Here is a 25,414-nt window from a genome sequence, read left to right as displayed (position 1 = left end):
ATGTTGATGCTCTAGGAGAAGTGGATAGCGACGAAGAAAAAACAGAAAAAGAAGTGGCTCATGTGGAGGAGAAGATAGTGACGTGTCTTGCCACCTATACAGAAACGCTCCGGCTCGCTAAGGAGACTTTATGGTCTAAATTCGGCTATGTCGACCTTAAATTGTACGCCGATGGTGCAGAGGAAAAATGTACTGAAGTGGAGGACACCGATGTGAAGGAGTTGTCGGATGACGACTTTCAAGCCCTGAGAGAGGGCCTGGTGGAGAGAATCAAAATGCTTGAGGAGAAGGTGGTTGAATGGGAAAGTCTTGTCCCTGGAGCCAAGACAACAGTGTATAAGCAGCAGTTATACAAGCTGGTCAACAGACTGCATGACTGGGTACAGAGCTGGCAAAAGTTGAAGCGGGTAGAAGAGGTCGATGGGAGAGATGAGAATGAAGAAGCAGGTTCTGATGAAGAGCATCCGGTGAGGGACCCACTAGAGCTAGCACGCAGCCCCAAATCCCCAGTGTAACACCTGTATTCAGTACTGGAGCTGGTGCGTTTCCATATGCGCCACCACAAAGCATCCCTGGCCTGCATCCCGGGGCACACGGCTTCAGACCACAGATCAGTCTTGAAAGAATACGCCTGCCCAAGTTCTCGGGAGACATGACCGACTACTATCGGTGGAAGGCTGAGTGGGAAGAGTTGGAACAGCTGGGAAACCCACTGAGGACGGCTGGTGTTACAAGGTTCCACCTCCTAGCAAGTCTCGGCGACAGGGTGAAGAAAGACTTGGTTCTGTCTAGCTGTGCATCGGCGGATGAAATGTTCAGGCGCCTCGACAAACGCTTCGGGAACAAGGCGAAAATCATCCTGAAGATATCCGAGGAGGTTCAGGGCCTACCTTCTGTAAAGGGAGATAGCCCTAGGAAAGCAATTGAGCTGATTCAAGCAGTGGAGCAGGCCCTAAGTAATCTTGTGATCCTGGGAGAAGAGGAGGTAATAAAGAACCGTTGGGTAGCGCAGTCCCTTGAATGCAAGCTACCAAGTGCTCTGAAGGAGAAATGGATTGCCCACAAGACTGAGCCTGTGAATGGTTTTGCTCCACATAACCACTTCGACTGCTTACTGTGCTTCCTGAAGAGGCAGGAGTTGATCCTGGAGGAGCTAGATCAGCTGGAGGTAGGACTTAGAGAGGGAAGCTCCTCAGTGAAAGGCTCGGCAGACAAGCCAGAAGGAGTCAAGAAAGCATTCTCCAAAGCTACCTCAGGCCGAAGAGAGTCTCAGTCGAACCCACGCTTAACCTCGTGCACTGCCTGTGCTGATGAGACACACGCTGGCAGGCTGTTTGCCTGCAAAGCCTTCAGGGAGTTGGATCTCCAGAGGAGAAAAGCTCATCTAAAGACCCATGGGATATGCAATCGGTGCCTGTGCTTCCACCTAAAGGATGGCCGTTGCAACCCGAAGTTCCTCTGCAGTAAAATGGACTGTCACAAAGAAGAGCCTCACCACTATCTGCTCTGCCCCAAGTCCATTGCTCAAGAGAAAGACGTTGGCAGCGAGGTGCAAGGAACCAAAAGGATGGAGAGAAAGGGCCTCGGGCTGACCAGCAAGCAAGAAGAGCTCCTCGCGAAAGTCACTCTGGAATTAAGAGCAGAATTCAGGAAGGCATTTCCCAACAAAGCCTCAACTACGATCTGCACTGCTGGTGGTGGACTGAAAGAGTACCCAGTTATAATGATGTTACTGGAAGTGACAACTAACTCAGGCCAGTTGATAGGCACTCTTATTGACCTTGCCTCTGACACCAACTATATAACAAACAACGCTGCCCAGCGCCTTGGACTGATTGGTGAGCGCATCAAGTTAATTGTCCACGGAATAGGAGGGATGAGAACGACAGTTATAGCCAAGAGGTACTCCCTGCGACTAAGAGTGAAGACCATCAAGGGGACGGTAATGGAACACAAACTGCTCTGCTATGGCCTGGAGAGTATTGCGGAGATAAGTCGGCCTGTCACTCCGCAACAACTGCAAAAGATCTTTCCTGACGTCACTGCAGAAGAGCTGGTCCATCCTGAGAAGATTGATCTTCTGATCAGCCACAGGGAAGGTCGTCTTGTTCCACAGCCGTTCAAGTTGGAGGGAGATCTAGTACTCTGGGACGGCCCATTGGGCAAAACTGTTGGCGGTACTCACCCTGATCTCTTTGAGGAGCCTGACCTAATGCTGCACCAGTCTGAGACTCACTTTGCAAGGTCTATGAGAACATCCTCAAGAGTGGACAAGGAGGTTCTTGTGGACACCAAAGATTTGAGTGAGGACCCAATGAGAATGGAAGAAGTGACCCTCAGCAGCACCACTGTCACGAATAAGGAGGTGTTTGAGTGGTTCAGGTGGCATGTGACCCAAAATGCAGGAGCTGCAAGTGCAGCAAGTGCCCTCCGGGAGGCAAAGAGATGACCCTTGGAGAAGAGAGGGACTTAGAAAAGATAAAGGATTGTCTCTCTTATGTGCTAGCGGACAAACACAGCGATGCCCCACACTGGGTGCCGCCTACCCATGGAAAGTAAGCCCAGCGATTCTGCCAGATAACCGCCGAGCAGTAGAAGCAACCTTCAAGAACACAGAGGCTCAGCTGGCGAGAGAACCTGTGTGGAAAGCGGCATATGGAGAGCAGATCCGTGAGATGGTATCAAGAGGAGCAGCCATCAAGCTCACGAAGGAAGTGATCAAAGGCTGGAACGGCCCAATCTGGTACATCAGTCATCTGGTTGCCCCGAACCCTCATTCTAGCTCAACGCCAGTGAGGATAGTCTGGAATAGTAGCCAGGAGTTCAGAGGGTTGAGCCTGAACAACCTCTTGCACAAAGGCCCTGATGTCCTCAACCCGATCCGAGGTGTCCTGCTTAGATTCAGGAGCATATTGCATGCTGCCCTTGGCGATGTTAAAAAAATTTATAATTCAGTGTGGCTGAAGGACGAGGAGGTTCACCTCCATCGATTCCTAAGGAGGGATAACCCCGAAGATGAAATCGGTGTGTTTGCCGTCATCAGAGTTAACATCGGCGACAAGCCTGCTGGATGCATCGCTCAGGTTGCCATGAGAGAGACGGCAAACCTGCCTCAGTTTACATCCATGGTTGAAGAGCGCCGGATCCTGACAGAGGACTGCTATGTGGATGACATTTTGACGTCGCATGATGATCTCCAAACTCTGAGTAGGATGACCGAAGGAGTGGAAGAGATCCTAAAAGCAGGAGGCTTCTCCCTCAAGCCCTGGGTCATGACAGGCCAAAGTGGGAGGAGTGGAAAATCCACTGACCCCAGCAAAGTCAGGTCAACAGAGCCCAAGACTCTGATACTCCCCAACCAGATGCGGGACGAGGAGAACAGGGCATTGGGATTGGGATATGAACCCGAATCTGACAAACTCCGTGTGCTTACGTCAGTGAACTTCTCAAGGAGGCGAGGAAAGATGAGGACCGGTTTGGATCTACGAGAGGATGAGATCAGAGGCAGCACCCCCGACCCTCTCACCCGACGCATGCTGCTGAGACAGATTGCAGGGTTCTATGACCCCATTGGTCTGGCCTCACCTGCTAAGCAACGAGGAGTGATGCTCATAAGAGAGTCCTTTCAGGAAGCAGGAAGAGACTATCCCTCCAAGGACACCTGGGACGATCCGCTTTCGCCACGTCTTCGAGAGGCTGCAATAAAACTCTTTGAGCAATATGTGAGGCTTGGCCGACTTAGATTTAACAGGAGTCTCACACCCCTTGGAGCCATAGGTTGCCCAATGGGGATCACGTTTTCCGATGGTAGTGAAGCTTCCTACGGAGCCGTTCTTTACCTACAGTGGGAGACAGAAGATGGAGTCGTAGTGAAGCTGGTTGAATCGAAGGCCAAGCTCACCCCTCTAGACCAGAAAGGTGATGTCATTAAAGCAGAGCTGTGTGGGGCTGTCTTTGCATCCCACCTGAAGACATACTTCGAGAAGCACTGCTACATCAAGGTTGATCGGTGGATCCATTTTGTCGATAGTCAGACAATCCTGGGAGCCATCCAGAAGGATAGTTATGGCTATCAGACATTTTTTGCAAACCGTATTGGAGAAATCCAAAAGGCCGGATCAGTAGAGAGTTGGAGGTGGGTCGAAGGAAGACAGAACGTCGCCGACCTCATCACAAGAGAGGCATCTCCTGATGAGCTTGCTGAAGGATCAGTCTGGCAGGAAGGCCCAGAATTTTTAAAGTTGCCTGAATCAGACTGGCCTGTGAAAACTGCCAGAGAGATCAACCCCTCTGCTACTGAGGAGATCGGGGGACTTCGAAGGAAGGCTTTCTCAGCACTGGTGACAGCAGGAGCCCAGCCCAGGAAATGGTCAGGCCCAACCAGTGTTGCACTTGTGCGCCTTGTGGACCCCCGAAGGTTCAGTTCACTGGCAAGGTTATGCGGGACCATCTCTTGGGTGAGACAAGCAGTAGAAATCTGGCTAGGTAACAGCCAGGCCCCAGTTTGGTCAAAGTGGGAGGCAAGACCATACCTGTCTGTGGAAAAAAGAGCAACAGCTTTTAAAGATCTAGCTCTCGAAGCTCAAGATGGTGTCGAGTTCCGGGACACAACCCTAGATCGCCTGGTTGTTCAGAAGGAGGAAAAGACAGGACTCTTGCTCTGCGGAGGGAGAATCCAACGCTGGAATGAGGATAGAGTGGCTGTACCGCTAATCCCATGCCAGTCGTGGCTAGCAACCCTACTGGCCAGGGAAGCACATGAAGAAAATCATGAAGGTGTTGCCTCTACCCTTCTACGGACAAGAAGAAAAGCCTGGATCATGCAGGGACGAAGAACTGTTAAGAAGGTTTTGAACAACTGTGCCATCTGCAGAAAGCAAAGAGCCAAGATTTGTCAGCAAGTAATGAGTGAGCTCCCACAAGAGCATACTGAAAGAGCAAGTCCACTCGAGTATACAACCCTCGACCTATTTGGCCCCTTCGAGGTGAAAGACGCTGTTAAAAGAAGGACAAGTAAGAAGGTCTGGGGTATTGTTTTCTGTTGTATGGCCTCGAGAGCTGTCCATGCGGACCTCACTGATGACCAGTCGGCAGAAAGCTTCCTCCAAGCATACTCCCGCTTTGTTGCTCTGAGGGGGCATCCAAGGAAACTATGGTCCGACAGGGGTACCAACTTCGTTGGCGCCAAGTCGGCTCTGAGTGAGCTGTATAAAAATCTGGCTTGCTTGCAGGCTACGTCCATAGAAGATGTAGCCGCTAAGAACGGGACTGAGTGGAAGTGGGATTTTCACCCTGCAGACGCACCCCACAAGAACGGAGCTGCGGAGGCTGCTGTGAAGCTTTTGAAGAGGGCACTCATGAGCCTCGGAGGAGTTACAGAGTATCTCACATGGGGGGAGCTCCAAACTCTGTTCTATCAGGCAGCAAACCTGACAAACGAATGCCCAATCGATGCCAGAGCTCAAGAACAGGAAGACTCAATTGAGTACTTAACACCCAACTCCCTCATACTGGGTCGAGCATCGCTTGGAGGAGACACCAGCGGGCTTGACCTAGAAATCCATCCCTGGCGTCGTCTAAGGGCTATTCAAATCGGAGTAGACCGTTTCTGGGCTAAGTGGAGGGAACTAGCTGGCCCAAATCTGTTCATTTGACATAAATGGCACCGGACGGAGAGGAACGTCAAAGTCGGTGATCTCGTCTGGATTGCTGACCCAAATGCGTTGAGAGGTCAGTTTCGTTTGGGCCGGATTCTGACAGTTTATCCTGACAGGAGAGGAATTGTCAGGGATGCTGATATTATAACATGTGCTGGCCTTCCTGTTGCCCTGGTAGGTAGTCGGAAGAAAAGGAGTTCTTCACTGCCCATGACAGTTATCAGAAGAGACGTGAGAAGACTAGTGGTCCTTCTCCTGGTGGAGGAAAAAACTCATCCACCCTAGCCACCATGACACCCGCATCTTCCTGAAACCGTCTTATTCTGCACATCGCCCTATTCCCTACCCCTGTCCCAATGTCACTGCCCTTACCCCTGTAGGCTGGTTGGTGCAAGCCTAGCGCTGCCACCATGCCCATCACATTGCACATACATGAAGTAGTAAGAGCATGCACATCCCATATTTCGCATACCCTGGCGGGACACCACACCTGCCAAAGGGATGTGATTGACTTGGACTAAGCTGCTCTTTCATCGGTCATGCCTTCATCAGACACTTACACAATGACATTGTGCTAAGCCAAGGGCTCTTTAAAAAAAAAAAAAAAGGTGTCACTAAGAGGGGTTCTTTGTGTGATTTTAGTAAGTTCCCTGGATTATAAGATCAGGAACTTAAGTGGGAGGTGTTGTGTTTTCTGTGGAGTTTTGTTATTTTTTATTATTATTTATTTGTTTAATTCAAATGTGTACATTAAACTAAAGTTACAACTGTTATAAGGAATGTTTTGAGGTTAGTAGCCTAATGGTGTAGTGCCTCTTTAAGAGATGAGTGTGCTGTGGAACATGTGACCGGAGTTCACTGTGTGAAAAGGAAGCGCGATTCATTGAATCTATAATGACTTCAATCCGGTGTGCAGCCACTTGGTGAGCTCTCTTAATTTTAAATGTTTCTTGTCTGCTTTATGATGTACGCTTCATGTTGTCTGCTGTCACCATGCTATGTTGTTGTACTGTGTTTGTGTCCGTTTCACGTTAAAGATAATGCTATGCTCCGGTAGATCTAAACAGTCTAACGTTAGTTGACTGATAAATATATCGCTATGCTTCAAAGTTATAAGTTGACGAGGTAACCGTGAGACAAAGCTAACATTAGACTTACTTAGAACATTGCTATACTAGACGTGTCCAGTTGTTTACTTTATTTGAATTTATAAATGTTTGAAGTATGAATCGCGGAACGGTATTTAATTTGAATAATGTTATTCTTCCTGGTTTGCCGCGGAGCATTATGGGTAATGTAGTTTCTTGCTTGCAGAGGTTTGGTAGGATTTGAGTATGGTGTATAATGTAAAGTGTGAAACGTGTATATGATAATTGTGAAATTATTATTATAGCATATTAATATTGTTATAATTAGTATTTTGAATAATGTTATTTATTGTTGCATATTATTATTATTATTGGGTTACTGAATTGTGTTTGTACTAATACACATGAAAATTGAAATGTTGTATTCTTATCTTCTCAGGTTTATTACCTGGTTATTTATTGGTCAAGTCAAGTCAAGTGGTTTTTATTGTCGTTTCAACCATATACAGTTAGTACAGTACACAGCAAAACGAGACAACATTCCTCCAGGACCATGGTGCTACATAAAAACAACAAAGGACCAACATAGGACCACATGAGACTACACAACGAAATAAAATACCTATATAAACTACCTATATAAAGTGCACGTGCAAACATGTGCAAAAAGTACGGGACAGTACAACAAATTACTGACAATGAACAGGACAATAGACAGTGCAGCGCCGACCAGTACTCAGTAGTGCAAAAAGATGACAGTTTCTAAAAATGTAAACATAACATACTATGAGATAATGTTCTATGTTCTATGTTATAAAGTGACAGTTATTAAAGTGCAACTCAGGACACGTGTGTGTCAAACCAGTCTCTGAGTATTGAGAAGTCTGATGGCTTGGGGGAAGAAGCTGTTACACAGTCTGGCCGTGAGGGCCCGAATGCTTCGGTACCCCTTGCCAGACGGGAGGAGGGTAAAGAGTTTGTGTGAGGGGTGTGTGGGGTCGTCCACAATGCTGGTTGCTTTGCGGATACAGTGTTTTTTGTAAATGTCTTTGATGGAGGGAAGAGAGACCCCAATGATCTTCTCAGCTGTCCTCACTATCCTCTGCAGGGCTTTGCGGTCCGAAACGGTGCAAGTCCCAAACCAGGCAGTGATGCAGCTGCTCAGGATGCTCTCAATAGTCCCTCTATAGAATGTAGTGAGGATGGGGGTTGGGAGATGTGCTTTCCTCAGCCGTCGAAGAAAGTAGAGACGCTGCTGGGCTTTCTTGGTGATAGAGCTGGTGTTGAGGGACCAGGTGAGGTTCTCCGCCAGGTGAACACCAAGAAATTTGGTGCTCTTGACGATCTCCACAGAGGAGCCGTCGATGTTCAGCGGAGTGTGTTCACCTTGTGCTCTCCTAAAGTCAACAACCATATCTTTTGTTTTGTCGACATTCAGGGACAGGTTGTTGGCTCTACACCAGTTCGTCAGCCGCTGCACCTCCTCTCTGTATGCTGACTCGTTGTTCTTGCTGATGAGACCCACCACGGTCGTGTCATCGGCGAACTTGATGATGTGATTCGAGCTGTGCATTGCTGCACAGTCGTGAGTCAGCAGAGTGAACAGCAGTGGACTGAGCACACAGCCCTGGGGGGCCCCAGTGCTCAGTGTGGTGGTGGTGGAGATGCTGTTCCCGGTGAGAAAAATAAACAAACAAAAGTGAACCAAGAAAAACCTGAGTAATATCCTTTTGTACACTGGGTTGCCCTTTCCGTGGGGAGAACACGGAACACACATCCAGGGCACGAAGCTCCCGTTCCACCACATCCCAAAGATGCTCTATTTGGTTGAGATCTGGTGACTGTGGGGGCCATTTTAGTACAGTGAACTCATTGTCATGTTCAAGAAACCAATTTGAAATGATTCGAGCTTTGTGACATGGTGCATTATCCTGCTGGAAGTAGCTATCAGAGAATGGGTACATGGTGGCCATAAAGGGATGGACATGGTCAGAAACAATGCTCAGGTAGGCCGTGGCATTTAAACGATGCCCAATTGGCACTAAGGGGCCTAAAGTGTGCCAAGAAAACATCCCCCACACCATTACACCACCACCACCAGCCTGCACAGCGGTAACAAGGCATGATGGATCCATGTTCTCATTCTGTTTACGCCAAATTCTGACTCTACCATCGGAATGTCTCAACAGAAATCGAGACTCAGACCAGGCAACATTTTTCCAGTCTTCAACGGTCCAATTTTGGTGAGCTCTTGCAAATTGTAGCCTCTTTTTCCCATTTGTAGTGGAGATGAGTGGTACCCGGTGGGGTCTTCTGCTGTTGTAGCCCATCCGCCTCAAGGTTGTGCGTGTTGTGGCTTCACAAATGCTTTGCTGCATACCTCGGTTGTAACGAGTGGTTATTTCAGGCAAAGTTGCTCTTCTATCAGCTTGAATCAGTCGGCCCATTCTCCTCTGACCTCTAGCATCAACAAGGCATTTTTGCCCAAAGGACTGCCGCATACTGGATGTTTTTCCCTTTTCACACCATTCTTTGTAAACCCTAGAAATGGTTGTGCGTGAAAATCCCAGTAACTGAGCAGATTGTGAAATACTCAGACTGGCCCGTCTGGCACCAACAACCATGCCACGCTCAAAATTGCTTAAATCACCTTTCTTTCCCATTCTGACATTCAGTTTGGAGTTCAGGAGATTGTCTTGACCAGGACCACACCCCTAAATGCATTGAAGCAACTGCCATGTGATTGGTTGATTAGATAATTGCATTAATGAGAAATTGAACAGGTGTTTCTAATAATCCTTTAGGTGAGTGTATATATACATATATATATACACACATCAACACACAACAGTCGCCTACAGCTTGCTCACTGGGGTTATTAATACAATTATCATTTAATTATTTTTAAAAACTATTAAAAATCATATTTTATCTAAATTAACCAATGATGATTAATCGACTTTATAGACATTACAGTTTTATCGTCTGTTAATGCTGATATTCTGTAAAGCTGCTTTGAAACGATGTGTGTTGTGAAAGGCGCTATACAAGTAAAATTGACTTAACTTGATATATATATACACATATATACACACACACACACACACACACACACACACACACACACACACACACACACACACACACACACACACACACACACACACAGCTGCAAGGGAATCTATGGCAGAAGAGGTAGGATGAAGGATAAATATAAACAGAAAAAGCTGTGTATTGCACATAATTATTGCTCAAAGGGGCAGTTTTAACTGTTCAAGAGATGGACAGCCTGAGGGTTCTGGTGCTCAGTAGTGCCATCCAGAAGGCAACAGTTCAAAAAGGTAGTGGGCTGGGTGAGTGGGGTCCAGAGTTTCCAGCCCTTTTCCTCACTCTGGAAGTGTACAGTTCTTGAAGGGAGGGCAGGGGGCAACCAATAATCCTCTCAGCAGTCCAAACTGTCCTTTGTAGTCTTCTGCTCCCCAAATTCTTAGCTGAACCAAACCAGGCAGTTATTGAAGTGCAGAGGACATACTCGATGACTGCGGAGTAGAACTGTATCAGCAGTGCCTGTAGCAGGTTGAACTTCCTCAACTGGCGAATGAAGTACAACCTCTGCTGGACCTTTTTCACAATGAGTCAATGTGGGTCTCCAACTTCAGGTCCCTCCTAGTGCCCAGGAACCAGAAAGATTCCACTGCTGGCACAGTGCTGTTTAGAATGGTGAGGGGGGACAATGTTGGGTTGTTCCTCCTAAAGTCCATGATCATTTCTACAGTTGAGCATGTTCACCTCCAGGTTTTGACTGCGCCAGTGAGCCATCCGTTCAAACTCCCTTCTGTATACAGACACATCATCATCTTTGATGAGGCCGATGACAGTAGTGTTGTCTGCAATCTTCAGGAGCTTGACAGAGGGGTCCTTGGCGGTGCAGTCATTTATATACAGAGAGAAGAGTAGAGGGGGAGCACACATCCCTGGGGGACATCAGTGCTGATCGTACATGTGCTGGAAGTGAATTTCCATCTCACTAACTGCTCCCTGTCCGTCAGAAAGCTGGTGACCCACTGACAGACAGACATGGGAACATAGAGTTGGTGTAATTTAGTCCAGATAATAGCTGGGATGATAGTGTTGAAAGCTGAACAGAAGTCCACAAAAATGATCCTTGCATATGTCCCTGTTCTGTCCAGATGTTGCAGAAAATGATGCAATCCCATATTGACCTCATCATCCACAGACCTTTTTGCAGAATAAGCAAATATAAGAGGATCTAGAAAGGGTCCAGTTATGTCCCTCAGGTGGGCCAACACCAGTCTCTCAAATTTCTTCATGACCGCATACATCAGAGCAACGAGTATGTAGTGATTTTGGGATTCTTTGGGACAGGAATGATGGTTGAGCATTTGAAGCAGCAGGGAACTCCACTCTGATCTAGTGATCTATTGATGATCTTTGTGAATATGGGGACTAGCTGGTCAGCATATGATTTTAGACAAGTGGGTGAAACATGATCTGGTCCCTGTGCTTTCTTTGTCTTTTGTTTCCGGAAGGCACGCCACACCTCCTCTTCACAGATCTTAAGTGCTGGTTGAGTAGCAGGAGGGGGGAGAAGGGGGGTTTTCAGGATGTGTTTATGTTTGTGTGAAGTGAAGGTCAGAGGGGTGTGGGGGGTGAGACTGGGCCTTTCAAATCTACAGTAAAACACATTCATGTCGTCAGCCAGTTGTTGGTTACCTACAGTGTTGGGGGATGGTAAATCTTTAAGGTCTCTCCACACTGATGGAGGAATGTAAACACTCACCAGAATAAATGAGGAAAACACCAAAGGGGAGTAGAAAGGCTTACAGTTGATAAAGAGCACTTCCAAATTAGGACAGCACATGTTCTATAATGTTGTTACATCTGTACACAAACTTTAATTGATGTAAAAGAAAGTTCCACTGCCTCTCTTTTTCCCCCCCATTAACTCTGCAATGCAATCCGCTCTGAACAGCTGAAAGCTCGGCAGATGTAACATGCAGTCAGGAATGGCTTCACTCAGCCAGGTATATGTGAAGCACAAGGCAGCAGAGTTTAAAAAGTCCTTGTTTGTATGGGTGAGGAGATGTAGTTCATCCATTTGTTAGGAAGAGAGCAGAGATTCTCAAGATGAATTCCCAGCAGCGCTGTTCGAAAGACGCAAGCTTGACCAGCATGCTGGCTTGCTTTCCTCGCTTGCGTTTCATAGTGCACTTAAACACAGCTGCGTCTCTGACTTAAATGTCCAGCAAAACATCAGAATAGTCCAAAACTGGGAAAATATTGTCTTGTATCTTATATTTCAACTTTAACACAAATACAAGTTTAACATTTCTGCTGTTAAACCCTCTGTCTTGCCCCATAGATTCTATTAAAGGTATATTAGTGTAAACACGAATTTAGATAAAAGGAAAATTCCTTTAACTCTTTCCCCGCCAGCGTTTTTAAAAAAAAGTTGCCAGCCACCGCCAGGGTTTTTTTGATGATTTTCGCTAAACTTTAATGGCCCGCAGAATATTTTCTTCCACGAATATATGAAGATGCTATATATCACAATAAAGATCTGAGCCTCTGCTTTTAGGCAAAAAAAACGATTTTATTTTATCTTCATTTGTTCTTTTTTTATTGCGACTTGAACAGAGGTCGGTTTTGTCAAAAACCAACATTTCAGACAAAAAGCTGATAAAAAGGCATGTTTATGTCTGATATTTTGAGCTTCTCAATACTCCACTTCTTCATGTTTGAGACGATCACAGTCTGTTTCTTTGATCAAAGAGTTACGTACTCTTTCAAAACATGCGGAGGGGTCTTCCTTACCGTATAACACCTAAAACATGGAAACCCGGAAAATTCCGTGTTTGGCGGGGAAGCGTTTTTTCATAAAACACGGAAAATTCCGTGTTTGGCGGGGAAAGAGTTAATGATGGCAAATGAAAATTACATCAAATTGCTGAAATGTAATAAACACTTATGAGTTCTCAGAATCCAATACAAATTTAGACTGATTTGGGATCAGTGATAATGGGGTTCAAGGATCACCTTGAGAACAGGTCTCTTCAGCACAATATCGGTCTTCTTTGTGACAGGTTGATGGGAATTCATGAGGTTATCCAATAGCAAGGGTACAGAGGAGAAGCCCTCACCATCAAGACGATAAACACCCTAAATGCACACAAAAACATACAGTACATAAACAATTTGTACCAATTTGTATTTTTCAATAGCTGATGCCATAGCAATTTCTAGAAATCAGGGCAATACTATACCAATATTTATATTACAGTATATTTGTATTGTCTACAGACTTCTTATTTTGTGTATACTGTAAATATAATTTTCTTTTTTGGTATACAGTCTTCTTATTTTGTGAATAAATATTGTATGTTATTAGGTGTATATATTGTGTTGCGTAACAGATGGTTTGGTCACTTTAAGAGAATATAAGAGCCCGCCCCGGTGACAATTTTTTTTTCCTGTATAATTTTTTTGCCATAGCTGTAACCCTTCACCACTCAGCAGGGTGTACCAACGGTCAACTGATTAACAATCTTCCACTGAGAGACGATAATTCACGCTTTGTCTCTCACCTGCTCGCTCGCGATTATGTAAATGAAGCTCACACCTGAAAATCACTGGAAAAATCGACTAGTGTCCATGTAAATGCATCAACAGCGTTCTTATAGGTTTTTGAAGGTGCGCATGTTCATATGGCCTCATGTGCACCGGGAAACCCTACTATTGCAGTGCAATGCCACTGCCACTTTAGTGCACGTAAACTCGAATGCCACTTAAATGACTTAAGCAGCTTTCTCGCAGTAAATGTCTTTCTGGTGTCCATGTAAATTAGCTATTATATTTTGACATTGGCAGAAGTTATTAGCTCTATATTGTTGACCCAATGTGGTTCGAACAAAGAATGTGCAACATAGTCGTAACTAGCTAGTTAATTTCTCCAATGAAATTAATACTATGGTAGTTAAGCAGTGAGTTACATCATTGTACCGGATACATCACCACAATGGCTTTAAAATCACATAAATGATTGCTAAAAAGTTACAACACCATCATGTGTGGGTAGGAAGGACACCTACTGTATAACACACTCACATCTGCACTCTGAATGATGAAGTGTCGGCAGCTCGCGCCCCAATGAACAGACAGCACATATTCCTGCTTGCCCTGGCTTTCTCGAACCAAGAAATCCCCATCATTCTTCAGCAGTTCCTGCACCTCTAGACGGGGGATGGCACCGTGATACCATCCCTGCTGGGTCAGGGGCTTTTCCACCTCAGGCACCGACAGGGCAGGAGGAACCTGGTGAGATGCATTAAATAGACTACTCTACAGAAATTGGCAGTAGATACTACAACGAGCAGTGTACAGGTGTGAGTGAGAGACAGCCATGACATTAAACGACACTAACCGTGTACTTGGGCTTGAACAAGCTGCTGAGGTGATTGACGATTGCATCTATATTGAGGAGCTTATGGTCTTTATCACGCTCCTGCGAGAAAAACAAACAGTGGGAATGAATGACACAAGTGCAAGGTAAATAAAATTGAACTTTTCTTAAACATCTGTATTGCACTCAAGAATATAATAAATGTAAACCAAACCTCTATTTCAAAATGCACTCATTATAAGACGAGTACCATTGATGACACACAAATACAGACTTCTTTAGAAAGCTTTCTGCAATAAGGATTTTGATCACGTGATGGCACTTTTTAATCCGGGTAAACAAAGCCAACAACATACTATCCCAAAAAGGACTCAACTGTGTGCATGTTAGGGATGTAATACTGTATATATGAGACCATATTGGTCACACAGCTCTGGAAAAAATGTAGACCACTGCAAGTAACTATTTATAGGTATGTGTTTGAGTAAAATGAACATTTTTGTTTTATTCTATAAAGTACTGATAACATTTCTCCAAATTCCAAATAAAAATATTGTCATTTAGAATATTTATTTGCAGAAAATGGTAAAATAGTTAAAACTAACAAAAAAGATGCAATTTTTTCAGACCACAAATAAATGCAAAGAAAACAAGATCATATTCATTTTTAAACAACACAATACTAATGTTTAGCTTATGAAGAGTTCAGAAATCAATAATTGGTGGAATAACCCTGATTTTCAAATCACATCTTTCATGCATCTTGGCATGCTCTTTTTTTCGCCATTCTGATGGTTGATGTTAACATTAACTGAAGCTCCTGCCCATATCTGCTAGATAATCGCATGGACGATTGTTGGTGCCAGATGGGCTGGTTTGAGTATTTCTGTAACTGCTGTTTCTCCTGGGATTTTCATGCACAACTGTCTCTAGAATTTACTCTGACTGGTGCCAAAAACAAAAACATCCAGTTAGTGGCAGTTCTGTGGATGGAAATGCCTTGATGAGAGAGGTAAACGGAGAATGGCCAGACTGGTTCAAACTGACAAAGTCTACGGTAACTCCGCTTCATACAAATGTAGTGAGAAGAATGCTATTCTGAGATGCAGGTTGGCGCCGTTTTGGCGGCATGGGGAGGACCTACACAATATATTAGGCAGGTGGCTTTAATGTTGTGGCTGATTGGTATGTGTGTGTATATATATATATATATATATATATCCCTGACTTTTAAAATGGCTATCTAGGCTGAAGTTAAAGAGTGGGGCAAAAATAGTGAAATTCTGGGTACAAAAAACACATTAATGGGGGCAGAAAACTACAGCTGAAAAAACAACAACAATAATAATAATAATTTAATATATATATATATATATATATATATATATATATATATATATATATATATATATATATATATATATATATATATATACACACACACACACACACACACACACACAGGTGAAACTCGAAAAATTAGAATATCGTGCAAAAGTTCATTAATTTCAGTAATTCAACTTAAAAGGTGAAAGCGAATATATTATATAGACTCATTACAAGCAAAGTAAGATATTTCAAGCCTTTATTTGATATAATTTTGATGATTATGGCTTACAGCTTATGAAAACCCCAAATTCAGAATCTCAGAAAATTAGAATATTGTGAAAAGGTTCAGTATTGTAGGCTCAAAGTGTCACACTCTAATCAGCTAAACACCTGCAAAGGGTTCCTGAGCCTTTAAATGGTCTCTCAGTCTGGTTCAGTTGAATTCACAATCATGGGGAAGACTGCTGACCTGACAGTTGTGCAGAAAACCATCATTGACACCCTCCACAAGGAGGGAAAGCCTCAAAAGGTAATTGCAAAAGAAGTTGGATGTTCTCAAAGTGCTGTATCAAAGCACATTAATAGAAAGTTAAGTGGAAGGGAAAAGTGCGGAAGAAAAAGGTGCACAAGCAGCAGGGATGACCGTAGCCTGGAGAGGATTGTCAGGAAAAGGCCATTCAAATGTGTGGGGAGCTTCACAAGGAGTGGACTGAGGCTGGAGTTACCGCATCAAGAGCCACCACACACAGACGGGTCCTGGACATGGGCTTCAAATGTCAAACGTCTTACCTGGGCTAAAGAAAAAAAGAACTGGTCTGTTGCTCAGTGGTCCAAAGTCCTCTTTTCTGATGAGAGCAAATTTTGCATCTCATTTGGAAACCAAGGTCCCAGAGTCTGGAGGAAGAATGGAGAGGCACACAATCCAAGATGCTTGAAGTCCAGTGTGAAGTTTCCACAGTCTGTGTTGGTTTGGGGAGCCATGTCATCAGCTGGTGTTGGTCCACTGTGCTTTATTAAGTTCAGAGTCAACGCAGCCATCTACCGGGACATTTTAGAGCACTTCATGCTTCCTTCAGCAGACAAGCTTTATGGAGATGCTGACTTCATTTTCCAGCAGGACTTGGCACCTGCCCGCACTGCCAAAAGTACCAAAACCTGGTTCAATGACCATGGTATTACTGTGCTTGATTGGCCAGGAAACTCACCTGACCTGAACCCCATAGAGAATCTATGGGGCATTGCCAAGAGAAAGATGAGACATGAGACCAAACAATGCAGAAGAGCTGAAGGCCGCTATTGAAGCATCTTGGTCTTCCATAACACCTCAGCAGTGCTGCAGGCTGATAGCATCCATGCCACGCCGCATTGAGGCAGTAATTAATGCAAAAGGGGCCCAAACCAAGTACTGAGTACATATGCATGATTATACTTTTCAGAGGGCCGACATTTCTGTATTTAAAATCCTTTTTTTTATTGATTTCATGTAATATTCTAATTTTCTGAGATTCTGAATTTGGGGTTTTCATAAGCTGTAAGACATAATCATCAAAATTATATCAAATAAAGGCTTGAAATATCTTACTTTGCTTGTAATGAGTCTATATAATATATTCGTTTCACCTTTTAAGTTGAATTACTGAAATTAATGAACTTTTGCACGATATTCTAATTTTTCGAGTTTCACCTGTATATATATATATATATATATATATATATATATATATATATATATATATATATATATGTATATATATATATATTTATTATGCACACACACACTGATTTAAAAAAGGGATATTGGCAGATCCCCTTAACGCTGATGACCCGTGAGAAAACGGCCTTCTATGTTTCAGTGTCTTATGGACCTCAGACCGCACGCTGCATATGCCGCTGCTTATTTGGATGATATCATTATTTACAGTAATGATTGAAAGCGACACATGCAGCATCTGAGGGTCATTCTGAGGTCACGGTGTTGAGTGGGGCTCACAGTAAACCCGAAGAAGTGCGCAATTGGGCTGGAGGAACGGTCTCTAGGGTTTCACTTGGGTCATGGGCAAGTGCAGCCCCAAATTGATAAATCTGCAATTGCGACATGCCCAAGACCTAAGACAAAAAGGAGTTGAGACCGTTCCAGGGGCTGGCTGGCTATTATTGAAGGTTTGTGACTAAATATTCGGATGTTACTGACTGATCTCACTAAAAAAGGAGCTCAAAATTCGGTTCAGTGAATGGAGCCATGCCAAAAGCTCTCACGCAGCTAAAAGATACACATTGTGGCAGGCCGCTTCTGCATTCCCCTAACATCTCTGTCCCTATTGTTTTGCAGACGGATGCATCAGAGAGGGGACTGGTTGCTGTACTGTCCCAGGTGATGGAGGGGGAGGAGCGTCCGGTGCTGTATATTAGTTGGAAGCGCTCTATGAGAGAGACTATGTACTAAACCATAGAGAAGGAGTGCTTGGCCATTAAGGTAGCGGTCCTCACTCTCCACTTCTATTTGATGGGACGAGCATTCACCCTCTGTTTGGACCATGCCATGCTCCAGTGCCTCCACCACACGAAGGATGCCAAAGTCTGGTTCACTTGTTGGTATCTGGAAAACCATCCGTTTAAGTTTGTCCACAGGTCTGGGACACAGATGGCTGTTGCGGACTTCCCCAAACTGCATCAGGTAGTGGGGGTTTGTGGGGGAGAGGGCATGGCTGAGCGTTCGTCTGGGGAGAGAGGAAGCGGTATGGGTTTTCACCTGAGATGAATTGCTGCTAATTGTGATTTCTATGTTCACAGTGATGGGCAGGAAGATAAAAACCCCAGAGAGGGAGAGAGAGGACCTAGCTGACAAGCTGTGTGTTGGCCACTATCGGCTGTTATGAAGCTTTACCATCAAGCTTGAGGTGGACATTTTTGATTTACAAATAAAACTGATGTACCAGAGTTGGAATCGCTGTTCCCCATTTCGTTGAACTTTTATAGTCTAGTTCTTCAAAAGATGCTTTTTTTGGTTAGTCAGACACGTTTCAAGATAAATTGTAAATAAACCTGGTATGTCAAACAGCCTGATTACATGGACGATCCTACACTGTATTACATCCTGTACGCCTTTACAACTTACTTTTGGCACCCCTCCGTGGACATTTTACCAGGAAAATGGAGCTCACACGTGCCCATATGCCCAACAACACTTCCCGGTTTGGACACTGGGGGCAGTGTTTAAAATTTTGGTAAGCAAAGACCGAATTTCACCTACTATTTCTGATTTCACTGTGAGATCAGTCTGTCAATTTGAAAAGGTAGAAAAATGGAAATGAACTGAGAAGTCTCAGGAAAATAAACCTGATTTTGATCCCAAAACTTACAGTATCAGCCTAACCATGAAAGCATTGGTAAAAGAAAAGTACCTAGGTTTAGCAAGAGCTGAACTTCTCAGGATATATTAAATAAGATGAGAGTTGGCTCACGCTAGAGGTGACGGAGGTCACAGATATCTGATCGTCATCCAGGCCCAGGCTTGGAGCTATTTTACTGCCCAGAGTCTGAAGTTTATCGGCCAGAACTCTTCGCTGGGCCCCCAGCCGAGCACGAGCCACCATCGTCAGGACTACCTGCTGCCTGCTGTCCTCCAGAGCATTACGCTTACTGAACAGATACACCCTGAAAAACAAAGATAAATTCACACTAATGTAGTAAGGCTTACAAGATTTTGGTAAAGGTGAATTTTAAAACTTAATGTTTCAGCACCATAGGGTGATCAGCACCATAGGCTATTCTGCTTATAACACAGCTACTTAACACACAGTAAATAAATGGATGTTAAATATTGGTTTGAGTTGAAAATGTAATTATGCAAAAGAAAGAGACGATCAATGATCAATAAGATCAGGGTCCGGATTCAAGAAAATGTTCTTAAGAAAATTATGAAAGTTCTTAGGGAGTCACGTGACACCATGTGAGGTTCGGACGTGTGAAAGGCAAGCTCTATGCACTTTGTCAATTTTATACTTTGTGTCAAACCGCTGAGATTCGATACACCCTGATCCATAACTATTCTAGGAAGACAATGTCAAAGAATTCAAAATTCTTTGACATATTGAAACACACTTATTAAAAGACACTTATGTTCTTAAGCTGATGCCCCTCAGGAGGCCTTGAGCCATGGAGTCGATTTAGCCAGAGAGGTTAAAGAGATTTGGGGAGAATTGTTGAACGTATCGGCAATGCTGATGAAGGTCGTTTTTGACTTGGATCTTGCTGCAATATGTCGATCGATCATGGCTATGGAGACTAAATTCACTGATATTTTTACAAGACTAAAAAGAATATCTGGAGTCATCGGGGAGAGAATTAGCTACTACTCTGCTAGCGACCAAGGCAGATCTGGAGCGCATCTGGGAAAAGTTGGATGATATGGAAAATTGTAACCGGCGAAAAATGTCAGAATTGTTGGAAATCCTAAAGAAGCAGAGAGTCAGAATATAGTGGAATTCCTGGACATGCTCTTTCAAAGTCTGCTTGTCATGACAGGCCATAAGCTGGAAATCGAGCGAGCTCACAGGGTCCTGGCTTGGCAATCCACTGAGAGAGACAGGCCCAGATAAATCCTGGCCAAATTTCTGAGATTATCTGAGAAAGATCTTGGAGTAAATGAAGGCTTTCTTGAAAGAACCAGAGCATTTTCTTGTTCCCAGACTTTGCGAATTCGACAAAGGAGAAACGTGATCGATTCAAGTAATGTAAGAATCTCTTACATCAATGGAAGGTTGCTTTTGCACTGATGTTTCCAGCCAAAATGAGAATAGATACTAAGAATGGCCATAAAGTATTGAAATGTCCCCAGCAATCAATGTCCTTCATAAAGACTTGATTTATTTGTGGTTCTCATGTTGTAGCCAAGTGAGCCTGACTCATTGAACATCCACTTGATCGTCCGAGGAAGCTGAGCGCCTTTTGTTTCTTTATGTGCTGGTTCCACCTAGGGGTTGGAATTTGTCTTTGTGCTGTTGGTTGGAGTTTGTTTTATGGAGTATTTCTGCAGGACATTGGAGTGATTGGGACATTTGTTGTCCTCATGTAGCAGTTGAATGGGCTGGCTCACTGAACATTCAATTAACTGTCCGAGGAATCTGAACAGCTTTATTTTATATATATAAGGGTTGTCAATTTAACGCGTTAATTGTGCAATTAATTTTACAAAAAATTACACGTTAAAATTAACGCAATTACTCTCATGCCCACGGACCATAATAAGGAAGATTCCTGAGAAATGCAAGCTTACAGTGCCACCTGTTTACTGTTGAACCACTGTTACTCCAGAGGGCAGTAAGTGAAATTTCAGCTGTATGAGCAACGCGCAGTTTATACAGTGAAGAAAACACTTCAGTAGGCAGAACAACACAGACATGCTTTATGTTCTTGCGTTCAAAACACTTGAAGGATCGCAAATGCGATCTAAGGGATCTCAAGATGTGTTTAAAGATTGAGTATTAAACTATATTTAACTTGACACAGTGACTTAAACATTTTATGTTTATGACGCAACACACCAGAGACGTCTAACATAGGTGTAAATTGATGGGTTCTTAAACAAGCCCTCATAATAAATCTCCAACTGATTGACAAATTCACTTGTGAAATGGATTGCTGTGAACTGTAAGCCAATGATTGACTTATGATCAATAATATGGTAGTAAACAATACATTGTATTCTAAAGCCGCTTTTTGTATTGTCTTATCAATGATTAACTCTTCTGCTACAGGAATGTAAAGCATTTTAATTATCTGAATATATATACAACTTCTAAATATTTCAAGATAACCATGTATAATTATATATTGATATAAATATTTATAATCATTATATACTGAGTTATTGTTATATGAGGGGCTTTCTCAGCAAATATTTGTATATGTGATTAAACACATACACATACACACACACATATATATATATACATATATATATATATATATACACCCCCCTACCTTCGGGACAGTTGTATGGATTAATCATTTGTGTTTATCCTACCTATTGGCTGGAGTTTTTTTTATAGATTATCTTCTGTTGTGTAATTCTGTAAAATGTATTTTTTCTAATGTGTGTCAAAATGTCAAATGTTAGTATGAGTGGATTCTCTCTCTCCACGTGGAATGTTAATGGGTTGGGGCACCCCATAAAAAGAAGGAAAGTTATTTCTCTGCTTAAAAATAATAAATATGACATAGTGTTTCATAAAAAAACACATCTTTCCCTGCAAGAAGCTGAAAAGTTTGGAAAGATATGGGGTGGACATGTTTTCTTTAGTGCTGGCTCAAGTAAGAGCAGGTGAGTCATTACATTGATAAGTAAGCATCTGCAGTTCAAATGTCAAATGATAGATTGAGGATTGGGAAGAGTCATTATTGTTTTGGCAGAAATTCAGGGGCAAAGTCTGATTTGGGCTAATATTTACACACCTAACTCTGATGATCAGGGATTTTTTATAGATCTTGAAGGGACGTTGCAAGCCGCTAGCACCCCTCATGATATAATATTGGGAGGAGACTTTAATCTATTGATGGAGTCAGTCCTTGATCATAGTGAAGCAGATGTGTCCAAGCCCCCTAGAGCAACATTGACACTTCACAGTATGTGTAAGTATCTTGGTCGTACAGATATTTGGAGACTTTTGAACCCATCCGTTAGGGACTATATGTTTTTTCATCAGTCTATAAGATTTATTCTAGAATAGATTTTTTTATATCTAAGTCCCTCATTTCATCTGTTGTTGATTGCTCAATTGGAAACATCTTAATCTCCGATAAAGCCCTGGTGGGTTTAGAGGTGTTGCCACATCCAGAGAAAAAGAAATCATATAGATGCTGCTTTAATGTTTTCCTTTTGCAAAATCCTGAATTCAAATAAATGTTAAAGGCTGAAATCAATGTTTATATGGAGACCAACTGGTCCTCAGTATACTCTGGGTGTGGCTTGGGAGGCACTTAAGGCGGTTCTTAGGGGTCAGATCATATAGTGTGCCTCACTCATCAAAAAAATCTAAAGCACAAGTACTGGAAGGGAATATTAAAAGTGCAGAGGCAGAGCTGTCATCTGATGGCCTCAGAGAATTGACATGATTGAAATCAATCAATCAATCAATCAAATTTTTTTTGTAAAGCGCCTTACAACAGCCAAAAGGTGCACAAGGCGCTTTCCAGTAAAAACATCAATAGACAACAATATATAAAAAACATAAGTGTACATAAAAATAGCAATCGAGTCAAGTCGGAGGCTACGTGTTAAAAGCTTGTCTAAATAGATGTGTTTTCAACTGCGATTTAAAAACACTCAACATGGTGATACTTCGTAAGTGTGGTTGAAGTGCGTTCCACAGTTTTGGGCCCTGGACGGCAAATGACCGACCTCCAAACTTTTTATATTTAAACTTTGGAATCACCAGAGAGGTGTGTTCAGAGGTTCTGGCTGGTTGGTGGACAGTTAGTAATTCTGTGAGATAGGCCGGGGCCAAACCATTAATTTCCTTGAACACGAACAGCAGGACCTTATACTCCACCCTAAACCGCACCGGGAGCCAGTGGAGTGAAAGACAGATATAATACTATTTTGTCATGGAAGATGGTGTTTTGGCTATTCAGGGCAAGACAGGCATACTTTGATTAGGGGAGAAAGCAGGGAAGCTTTTGGCTAGATATATAAAGCTGAGAGAGTCTTGCTACCATTCCCTCAGTGAAATCTGCTGGTGATGAAATTTTTACCTTGGCCATTGATATAAATAATGCTTTTAAAGAATGTTATTCACAATGATATTTAAAGGGCACCTATTATGGCATTTAAAATGTTCCTAATATTGTTTTGGGAGTCCCCAACAACAGTTTTACATGCATGCAATGACAAAAAACACTTTTGTTTTCTTATAATATGCATTTATGTTTCCCTGATTTGCTCACCGACTCCCAAATGATTCGGTCAACGACTCATTTTTCCAAACCCCTCCTTTGCGTGACGCTAATCTGCGGTGATTGGTCAGATGACCCAGTCAGTTGTGATTGGTATACTCTGTGCAGAGATTTTTGGAAACGGAACGCCCATCACCGCTTTGTAGTAAAAAAATCTAAATCAGAGAAGGAATTTGAGTTGATTTATGTTAGCGATCATAGCCCAAAGTTCGGTGGTAAACACCCAATCAGTTATTGTTTGCGTTAGCCCAACGCATAAACATATTGGTAAAGCACTGCATTACTACAAGTTATTGCTCTATTCTTTATGACAACTCCAATAACATCGACAAACATTTCACATTTCAAAAAAATTGACATTGGAGACCTAGAAGCTGCCCTGAGCGTAACGTACACAACACACACAAATACTTATTAAGAATGCTAAAAAACTCAAAAGCAACAATTATTAATAATACTTACAGGTTGTGATTCGGAGGAGGAAGCTGATCCAAATAAACTTGGTACTGAACCTTCCTTCAGTATCAACCAGCTCGCGAATCCACACTTGAAAGCATTCATGTTCGTAAAGCAATCGTCGTTAAAATGACGCGAACACAGCACAAGGTTCGGGCTATACTTGTGTGGTATAGTTGTAAATATAAACTCTAGCCACTGATTCTTCACATGCTCGTCCCTGGGCAGTGAAAAAAAGGTCGCTTTTGATATGCACTTCAGAACACATGTCGTCTTGTTGTCGACATGATGTTTTCAAGTTTTCCCTGGTGTCTGCGCGCGCAATGAGTGGGCGCGGCTAATTTGGTAATTTTTCGTCTTGACGTCACAACGAAAAGGAAAATGACTCATTGGAAAAACGATTCATTACATTGACTCACAGTCGACTCCTACTTTTGAGAGACAATAACTTTTTTTACGGTGAACTTTCATATATAAAACTTTGCAGGATGTTTTTGTTCACTTAAATCTATGTTACACACTACATGAAAGGTAATTTTCAAAATTCCATAATAGGTGCCCTTTATGGTGAAAAATCAAGAATTTGAATGCTTCATAAGATTTTTCTTAAGAACAATCTTAAGGAAAAGATAAAAACTTTAAGAGGTATATTTGGGAAAACTAAATATTTAAATTTTTCTTAAGTTACTAAATAATAATAATAATAATAATATAGTTAGGAATTAATTTTTTCTTAAGAACATTTTGTGAATCCAGCCCAAGAGCTATGTAATAAATGTACTTATTCTTAAATTTGCTAAAAGAAAAAAATGGGCCCCAGTGAAACCAGATCCAATTTTAAAATATATTTTAAATAAGAAACAAGATTATAATTATTGTTATTTTTAAAGGATAGAAATGTACTAATGCTGCATTCCTTTCAACTCAAAGTCGGAATTTCCAACTTCCTACAACAAAAAGTGCAATGGAACGGCACTTTAAGTCAGACTTCCAACTTGAAAACTTGTTGGAAATCTTCAACACCTGTAGCACAAATATTAGCATTGCAGCATTGATTTTCAATTGGGTTGCTCCGTTTACAGTCAAACACATGCTAAGATAACAGGACCATTGCTGTCTTGTTTCCTTACACATCATCTTAGGAGCATCTGGTAATGATCTGAGATATCAAGCAGGAATATGCCACATTCGACTTTGAATGGAAAGCAGTAAGTCGAATGTGGCAAGTACTAGAACAAGAACTAAGAACAAGAGCTAGATCTAAGAACTCTGATCATCTGGTTTGACCTGTACTATGCTTCTCAAAATAAATAGAATGAAAAACGATCATGACTTGATTACATTTTCGATTCATTCTGTCTGTGCGAATGAATCGATAAATCCAATAAATCAGAACGAATCTCCAATAATGCTGGACAGCCATAAACCATAATATATTAATAGAATCCTCAATACAGCCTTATACTGAACATACATTAATGAAAGCACTTCTTATATTTAGATGCCCACAA

The 25,414-nt window shown here is 42.7% G+C and overlaps 1 protein-coding gene across 2 annotated transcripts in view; it reads right to left on the bottom strand.

The window, feature by feature from the left end:
* Nucleotides 1-25,414, bottom strand: part of LOC127618846 (tyrosine-protein kinase Fes/Fps-like) — a 61,388-nt gene that overhangs the window by 9,050 nt on the left and 26,924 nt on the right. For both annotated transcript variants that reach the window (XM_052091534.1, XM_052091614.1), the window contains 4 exons: nucleotides 18,956-19,148; nucleotides 14,187-14,267; nucleotides 13,871-14,077; nucleotides 12,803-12,925 (listed from right to left, as the gene is read on the bottom strand). In XM_052091534.1, coding sequence (XP_051947494.1) covers nucleotides 12,803-12,925; nucleotides 13,871-14,077; nucleotides 14,187-14,267; nucleotides 18,956-19,148 — 604 coding nt within the window. The remainder of the gene's footprint in view (nucleotides 1-12,802; nucleotides 12,926-13,870; nucleotides 14,078-14,186; nucleotides 14,268-18,955; nucleotides 19,149-25,414) is intronic.

This window comes from Xyrauchen texanus, chromosome 1, assembly GCF_025860055.1.
Source record: "Xyrauchen texanus isolate HMW12.3.18 chromosome 1, RBS_HiC_50CHRs, whole genome shotgun sequence".
Taxonomy (NCBI): domain Eukaryota; kingdom Metazoa; phylum Chordata; class Actinopteri; order Cypriniformes; family Catostomidae; genus Xyrauchen; species Xyrauchen texanus.
This window is presented reverse-complemented; position numbering and strand designations above follow the sequence as displayed.